The 8867-nt window shown below is 38.2% G+C and overlaps 1 protein-coding gene across 1 annotated transcript; it reads left to right on the top strand.

The window, feature by feature from the left end:
• The first annotated feature begins 1284 nt into the window (after positions 1-1284).
• LOC120716779 (von Willebrand factor A domain-containing protein 7-like) lies at positions 1285-8467 on the top strand. The gene is made up of 12 exons (XM_040004389.1): positions 1285-1337; positions 3102-3271; positions 3493-3605; positions 3854-3970; positions 4308-4511; positions 4596-4731; positions 4861-5013; positions 5112-5204; positions 5386-5495; positions 6514-6678; positions 6921-7244; positions 7617-8467. Exons 1-12 carry the CDS (start codon positions 1285-1287, stop codon positions 8049-8051), a joined length of 2073 nt encoding a protein of 690 aa, XP_039860323.1. The 3' UTR covers positions 8052-8467.
• The last annotated feature ends 400 nt before the right edge of the window (positions 8468-8867 follow it).

The raw sequence follows: 8867 nt of genomic DNA, 5'->3' as shown, positions 1-8867 counted from the left end.
CATCAAAGCTTAACAAGACAGCCCAGAACAAAATTAACACAACTGTTTTATGCTATATATAACTAACTGTTTTTGAATATAGACTTTGGTTCATACTAGTTCTGACAGAAGCCTTACGTACTTGAAAGTTATAATATCTAGGAAAGTAACACTGAGTCACAGGGTCATAGTAAATTATAATTTATTACTAAACAAACCATGAAAACTGGAAAAGAACTTAGTATTGACCTGATGCTGTGATTGCAGCACAAGTCACACTATGGCAACTTGTATCTAACAATCTGTTGTATTTTGATGATGAGGTGTGTCTGCGGTCAAGGCCAGTGTCAAGCTAGAAAATTTTTACAGAGGGAGGTGGACTCTGGGGCAAATCTGTCACACCCTACAGGTAGGAGTGATGCTTGTTTTACTGCCAACTTTTAAGAGAGTATTATATGACACTGGGGTATCATTAAAGCAAAATGCAAAAGTGATTTTCTAAATTTGTTTCATACTCTGTACATCAAGGACTTTTACAGCCACAGTAACTGGGTGGAGCTGGGATATAAAACTCCATACAGTGCTCTGATCAGACCTGAGCAACCTCTTGAGAACCTGGCAGGTAGGCGCCCTCCCCCCATTGTCTGTGTTCAGAGATGAGAATTGCAGTTTAACTACTTTAGCTAACTGCATTTCGTTGCCCTGTACCTGTGCATGTGCAATGACAATAAAGTTGAATTCTATTCTATTCTATTCTAACTGCTATTTAGATTAAAATTTGCAGTTATCGCAGTGCATTCAGTAATTGGTCGATTGTTTGTCTCGTGCCACTAGATGTTGAAAAGCATGCATTTATTGTATAATAAATAATAATGATAAATGTATACATTTAGAATGTTTTTTATTTCTGTGTTGCTTAATTTTGCTACAGGACGAAATATTCCAACTTGCAGAAGTTGTGTAGGAAAGAACTGTATCAACAACATTCTGCCTCACGTCCTGAACCGGGGACTTCTGACTTCAGGCTACTTCAGCATTTTCTTCTCAACAAAACTTACTGGTAAGTTGGAAAAATCATTTGTTTTAGTGTGTTGCATTTAGGGGTTTTTTGAGAGGGGGGGGGGGGGGGTATTCTTTGATAAAATGATAAAAATGTTATCCTTGTTTCAAGGTAAATGCAGCCATGGTGGATTTTTTGACCGCACAAGCAGGAAGGATCCAGTGGGAGGTATCAGTAAGGATACACTTGATTCCAGTCATGGCATCTTTCACCATGAAGCAGCTGATCTGGCTATTCATGCCACTATGGAATTACTGGAGGACATCAGATTAGCTGCTGGAGAAAATACCTTCTTGAGGTATAGGCTAGTGATATCTGAGCCATTTTGTAGTCTCACACAAGAGGAACAAATAAATACTTTTCATTGTCTTGATAACAATTTTTAGATATACACTCATCAGTCATTTTAAGAGGTACACTTTGCTGGTACTGGTTTGACCCCCTTTTACTTCCAGAACTGCGTCAGAAACATTCCTCAGAGATTTAGGTCCATACTGCACACCCATGATATGAATTTCAGAGAAATTATGATATTTTTAGGTTTTCAGGGACACACCTAACCCCTAACCATGCTTAACAGGAAGCAGATGTGAAAACAGTGACTTAGTAGAAAGTCCCCTTACTTCCTTAAAATCTCGAGTCGAGCGTGCTTTGTGGGCAGAGAAGAAACCGGAATCTTCATTGCTGAGTGATGGTTAGTCATCCTGTGTTCTGTGCTTAAACCCTAAATGCAGATGATGTGCTTACTCACCATGGAGAAAGGAAAGACTAACAATGAAATTTTTCCGATATAGCATTTGTATATTTTTCTCATGAACTCACTCCCCATCTGCTCTTGTCTTGAGCAAGCAAGCAAGAGGTACATGTACACCCTGTGAGTCAGACATCCTGGGCTAAGACAGTATGGTGGGGATAATTATTATTTGATCCCCTTCTGTTTGCTCATTCACAAAGAAATGAACAGTCTCTAATTTTTTTACAGTACTTTCATTTTAATGGAGAGAGACAGAATGTCAACCAACAATCTGGAAATCTATGATCTTGATTTGTTTCTTCTTTACCCTCTTTTTTGTTGCATTGGTCATGATGGACAACCAATACAAAACCCATCTTCAACATTGTCATTGTCATCCTGTACCCTTAGCAGAAAAACGGCATCAAAGAACAATGTTTCCACCTGCTTGACTGTGAGGATGGTGTTCTTTGGGTTATACTAAGCATTTCTCTTCCTCTAAATAAGGTGGGTCGAGTCAATGGAAATTAAACTCAATTTTGGTTTCATCTTAGCATTTTCTCCCAAGCCTTCTCTGAATAATTTAAGTGTTTCCTGGCAAATCAAAGACAGGCCTGTACATTTGCCTGCTTTCACCAATACATTTCCTGGTGACTGTGCTCCCCCTTCAGATTATTACATAGCTGGTCACATGTCATTTTCTCATGATCATCCTCACCCTATGAGGCGATGTTTTCCATTGAGCTCCAGACAGAGGGCGTTTGATGGTAATTTTATATATATTTTTTTAATTTCTGAATGGTCCAACCACCAGTCACCTTCTCATTAAACATTTGGTTGGTGAGCCAACAGCCCATTCAAGCTTTGTTCAGGCCTATAGTCTTGTCTCTGACATCCTTCGGCAGCTCTCTGGTTACCCATGGTGGTGGAGAGGCTGGAATGGAAGAAGATCATTCTATGGAGATGTGTGTTTTCTACACATAACAAGTTGAGATCAAAAATTGAGTGATTGATTGAAGGATCGTAATCTATGTGCCACATGAGCACGATGTAGAAGCAAAAACTCTCACTGCATCATAGGGGATCAAAAACTTATTACACTCAGTGACAGGAAAATCTATTTATACCTTAAATGCAATGTGATTATTGGTTGATGTTCTCTCTCACTTTATTAAAGTGAAGCTATAAATTAGAGACTTACAAATTCAAATAATTATTTCCCTTGTTATAGAAAATTAGACTTTATTCAGAATTACATTAACTGTGTATTTTTTTTTTTTTGTTGTTGTTCATTTGTTTGTTTGATTTTTATCATGTTTGTTTCTACAGACTGATGGGCCTCTCCCAGTCTCCTGTGCTGTGTTTTGTCATAGACACAACAGGAAGTATGAGAAATGAAATTGATGAAGCAAAGAGGGTTTCTTTTGAGATTATTGACAGAAAAAGAGGAACAGGACAGGAACCCTCCGGTTACATATTGGTACCTTTCAATGACCCAGGTAGATCGTTTACAGGGTGAATTTGTACTTTATTAAATAGGAACATGTTTGAAAAGCATCTTGTAAAGTTATGCTGCTTGTGAAAAAAAAAAAATCATTTGTTTTTTTCACTTTCACATAAATAAGAATAAAATGGCAGCACCGTTTGTAATTAAATGCTTGGCAAACAAATGCGCAATTTAGTAGCTTTTAAAATGTTTTACATTATACTGTATGTGCAGATTATGGGCCGTTGGTTATGACAGCAAATGCAGACGTTTTCAAAGAGCGCATCAACTGTCTGTCTGCAAGTGGAGGAGGAGATATCCCAGAAATGGTCTTGTCTGGACTACAGGTGATATAAACAGAGATACATTTTACAGAGTCATATTCAAATTTTGTAAAGTGGAGATGGAGTATCATCAAATTGTTATTATACAGTTCGATTTAAATTCCCCAGGAGATTGACTTTTATTATTAAACACGTGTATTTGCAGTGGATAGAAATGTCTCTTTTTAGTCGGAGTGGTTGATTGTATTTTACATTTTGAATGATTAATTTTTAATCTTTGATACTTTGTATGCCTTACATATAAACAAAAGCTTGCACTGACGGCAGCTCCACCCTTCTCCGAGATTTTTGTCTTCACTGATGCTCCAGCTAAAGACGCCTATCTTAAAAACACCATTATTGCTCTTATAGAGAGCACCAAATCTCAGGTAAGAGTGAACTTTATACCATCCTTCCTCTTAAAAATATAATATAAAAAATATAATACATTTTGGCATGTAACATCAGATTATTTTTACAGTATTTGTCTCCATGTAACTCTCAAACGTTATCTGAAGTGACCACACTATTTATAAAGGACTACATGTCCCCACACACCTGTATTCTCCGTTCTTTTCATGTTTTTCAAAGTTATCAAGCCTGAAATCTGCTACCTCTAGCCTAGCTCATTGATTCTCATTCATCTTCATTCTCAATAAATGTTTTACATTTAGATCTGTGTTTCTTAATCTTGAATAAAAGGGTATTTTTTCCTCATGCTTGCAGGTTACTTTCATGCTCACAAATATTGCGGGTGATCGACGTCGCCGCAGAACCTCTCAGGGTGTGGCTCCACGTGTAATGAGTCGATCTGGTACCCAGTTATACCAAGACCTAGCTGAAGCTTCTGGAGGTCAGGCCATTCAGGTCACTAAGTCAGAACTCTCTCTGGCTACCAGTGTTATAGTAGACTCATCAGCCAGCGCTGTGGTAAGACATCAATCAAGAGAATCATATCTGACTGAAGATCACACTGTGTGAGGAAATGTGATGTTTCTCTCCTTCTTCTTTTAGGTGACAGTTTTTCAGGCAGCAAGGAACCCTGGAAGGCCTGATCATTTTACTTTTACTGTTGATGGTTCATTAAATAATGTAACAGCTTACATCACAGGAGACTCACCTCTCACCTTCAGCCTCACCAGCCCAACAGGTTTTGTCATCACAAATGTCTCTTAATAATTCTAAGATGCATTTTTTTATGCATTTGTTTCATTTTTTTTTAACCTCTTATATCATCATATTGAAAATATCTTTGTAATTGTTTGTCCCTCTCCTCCAGGTGTTTCTCAGACTTCCAATCAGTCCAGTGGGCCTTTGGCATCTGTCACCAGAGCAGGAAACTTCCGTCGTTTAAGCTTTAACACTGATAATCAAACGGGGCTATGGCAAATCAGTGTTAGCTCAAACAACCCTTACTTGGTTAAGGTCACAGGTCAGTATCATTATTGTTAACTTTTAACCACTGAGTTATATGAGATGTTTTTCAAAGATTTTATTTGTCTGTGTCTACTGTTGTGCTTTCATACTCAGGTCAAAGTTCAGTGAACTTCATTTATAACCTCGTTGAAGAGTCTGCCGGAGCCCATGGGGACTTTAGTCTTAAGGAAGGACGTCCTCTCTCAGGTCAGGGTACTTTTATGGCGATTGTTTGTTCATTTTTATAGTTTGTAAAGTTCTCTTGTGGTAATCAGTTTTCCTCACTTACTTTGGTCTCACAGACATATTTTAAACAATTATGTTTATCAGTGGGCATGTCACACTGATACTCATGTAGATTACCTTTCTTACTTCACCACTCTTTCAGATGGTAATACCAGCATCTTGATCACTATGACAGCAAGTGACACAGTAAAGGTCACTGAGGTCACTCTTTTTGACAACTCAGGTTCCACAGAGGTCAAAGGATCATTGCAAGTATGTCAAAAGTAATACATGAATAAATTAAGTTACAGTGAGAATTTTTTATATTAATACTGTCATTGTTGTGTATATAATGTATCATGTGAAAAACAAAGTTTTCACAGATCTCTATGCAGTCCTGTGACAAACTGAGTACACCCTTACTGCTTCCAAACAAATTAAGAGGAATTCAATTCCAACCAGGTACAACTGTACAAATGCACAAGATTAATCAGTAGTTGTAACCCCTTCTATACAAGCGGAAGGTTTGGCAGTTGGCTGGTCTGGAACATTCAATTGTGTGTCAGTGCAATTAGAGTCCTCCTAGTAGCAAATAAACAAGCAAATTCACCTCAAGGTCTGACTAAAACTGCAAATAATGTGAGTTCTAAACCTCAGACTCTACAGGCCTCATTATGCATGTTAAATGCTAAAGTTCAAGACAGAGAAAGCATCTGATCTCTAAAAAGAACATGTCAGCACAGATTAGATCTGCAAAGTTGCATCTGAACAAACCACAAGATTTCTCAAACAATATGCTTTAGACAGGAAAAATTCCTTCACGGAGATATGAGGGACTGATAAGAAAACAACTGCGTCATATTATTTTTGTTAAAAATAGTTCTGCGAGTCATGGGCTTTAGGTAGTTTTCCACAAGCCTGTATTGAGTCACATAAAAACTTTCATTTTCAAATGCCTTCAGATTGATCAGATCCCTTTTTAAGGAAGGAAGGTCTATTAAAAAGTTAAAACTTTTAGCATATAGCCAAATATACAGATTTATTTAGCACTGCAGAGCTTAATTAACATTGTATCATATGCCAAGGAAATTAATTCAACACCCTGAAGGCAGCCATTTCTTGCAATAATATTTCATGGAAGGTATTTCATGGAAGGTAATATTCATATCTTAAATATCCCACAAAAATAGTCTTTGCACCTGCGCTACTCTGCAGTAAAGATTTAGTTATATATTATTTTGTCATGACTCTCAATCTGCTGACAGTGCATATTACTCCTGGTCTCATGCAGTCATTAGGAAGCAGCGATTTCCTGGTGACATTTAGTGGAATCCCAGCAGGTGAATTTGTGCTTATCCTGAAAGGAGAGGACAGCAGCTCCACTTCCAGGTCCACTTCAAGCAGCTTCCAGAGACAAGCGTCCACACAGATCAAGACCTCCAGCATCTCTGTCACTGTGAGAACAGTTAATGTGTGCTTTCTGAACAATCTTTGTCACCATATATAAACTGAAACATTTTTGCATTCATTTGTTTCGTGTTTTCTCTGGTTTATGCAATAGCCATCTACTCAAATGAGTGTACCAATAACAAACACATTCTCACTATTCTTTATAGACCAAGTCATATCAACATATTGTTGTCAACAATGTTAAAAATTTTCATTCCCCTGCTCCTTTCTCTCTCTCTTCTTGTCCAGGCCCAAGCCAATAATACAAACATCGAGCCAGGCACCACTATCTCCATCCCCTTCACAGTCGCCGCAACTGCTGATGGCGTTATAACTGACTCTGCAACTGAGACATTTACAGTGCGAGTCAGCAATGACCGCAGTTATACTTCCACTTCACCCAGCAGTATTACTACTGTAACAGGCAGTGGTGGTAAAGCCACTGGCACCGTGACCCTGACGGCTCCATCCAGTGCTGCATCAGGAACAGACGTGACCCTCACCATTGAGGCAGAAAACGCCGCTGCCACCGACATCAACTATGTAGTTCTCAGGTTTTCTGTGACTGCTAAGGTGAGTGATATTTTCCATCCATTCTTGTTTACTTAGTGTTATCAGGAACCCAAGGGGGTGGGACTTAGGTGATATTGTTCAATGTAATATTTTTCAGCATTATTCTTAATGTACCAAACAAACAAAATTAAGAAGAAAACAGATTTTGGGGGGTAATTTTCTTTTAAATTAAAAATCCATTCAGCCTTTGCATCTTTAACCATCTTTTGAATTTCATTAGATTTGATATTTGTGTTTTTGGTTGCAGTAAGGGTTTTTTATGTCATACTTCTTTTGTGAATTTCTAAAGGGCATGAAAAGCTTTTATTCTTTTTTGCCATTTGCCTGTAACACATACCCAGCCCTTTCCATCTTTTCTGTATCTCTCTCTAGGTGAAAGATGTTAACCACCCAGTTTGCCACATAGTCAGTACATCAACATGTGCCTCCTCTACATCACTTTGTGCTTCCTCCAAGTGGGAGTTCATCGCTAATTTCACTGATGGCATCAATGGAACTGGCATTGATAGGGTCACCATTCGCCAAGGGAATGGTACTCTGAATATCACCACAGCAATTGGGGCAGGGGGTGACAATATTACAGTGGTTACCTACACTGCCTCCTGCTGCTCACACATAGTGGAGCTGACTGCTTTAGATGGTGTAGGAAATGTGGGGACATGTGTGCAGCAGGCTAGATTGCTTGACACTGTCACTAAACCACCTGTTACTAGTTCTGTAGTTAAGACAACATCCACTGGAGAGTACACTTTGTACATATCAATCATTCTTTGGATCAGTGTTGTGTTTTCTGCACCTTGTAAGTAACAGAACAAACAGAAATTATATTATGATAATGAATCTGTGACACATGAATCAAATACCTTAACTTTGATTAGTAAGTTGAACAGGCTATGAAGCAACACAATGAGAAAGAGCAGGTATGACATACCTGCACTGAGAGAGAATATATCACAGCTAGTTATGTTACGTCTGAAGCTCCAAGTCCTGTCGGGGCTTCAGTGTCAAGCAAAGGGGACGTGTCCACATGAAGCCTGTGTCAAGGCCCATATGGTTCTTCAGAATGTCACCTGACCAAATACAAACGAGGTCCCGACTCTCTGAAACATCGATACTGTCTCGTTATGTGATTCAAGCTCTTGAAAAGATGCTCTATTAAGATTCTTCTGCCAGCAGAAGTAGAATCTTTGTAGCACTGCCGGCCACCAGTATTTTTGTATTTGTTTTTGTCTCCTCACATCTTTCTAGTTTATAATGGGGTGCTGTTAGAAAAGTTGATGTTGTGTTTTTCTGTGTAAATTTTCTGCACCTTTAAGATGCCAAATATGAAAATACCTAAGATACATAAAGGTCAGAACAACTAAATAATTAAAAGGATGCATCAGTCATTTCATCGATCACTGCAGCAGCATTTGAAACAGAGTCTGATTACAGTTGTGAAGCTATTCTGTTATGCTGCAACCCACTGTCAGTAAACTCTGATAAATTCTAATCAATACAATCTTGATGTCATTTGTTTACCTTTTAAATGCTGAATGAAAAAATACCTGTAATAACAATAGCTATCGTTACTCTGTTTACGTTATCGTCATTAGAAATGTATTAATTTTATTTTGAGACACA

The sequence above is a fragment of the Simochromis diagramma genome, unplaced genomic scaffold (assembly GCF_900408965.1).
Source record: "Simochromis diagramma unplaced genomic scaffold, fSimDia1.1 OVJJ01000487.1, whole genome shotgun sequence".
Lineage (NCBI taxonomy): Eukaryota > Metazoa > Chordata > Actinopteri > Cichliformes > Cichlidae > Simochromis > Simochromis diagramma.
The sequence above is the reverse complement of the archived record's forward strand: the minus strand, read 5'-3'. Positions and strand labels throughout refer to the sequence as shown.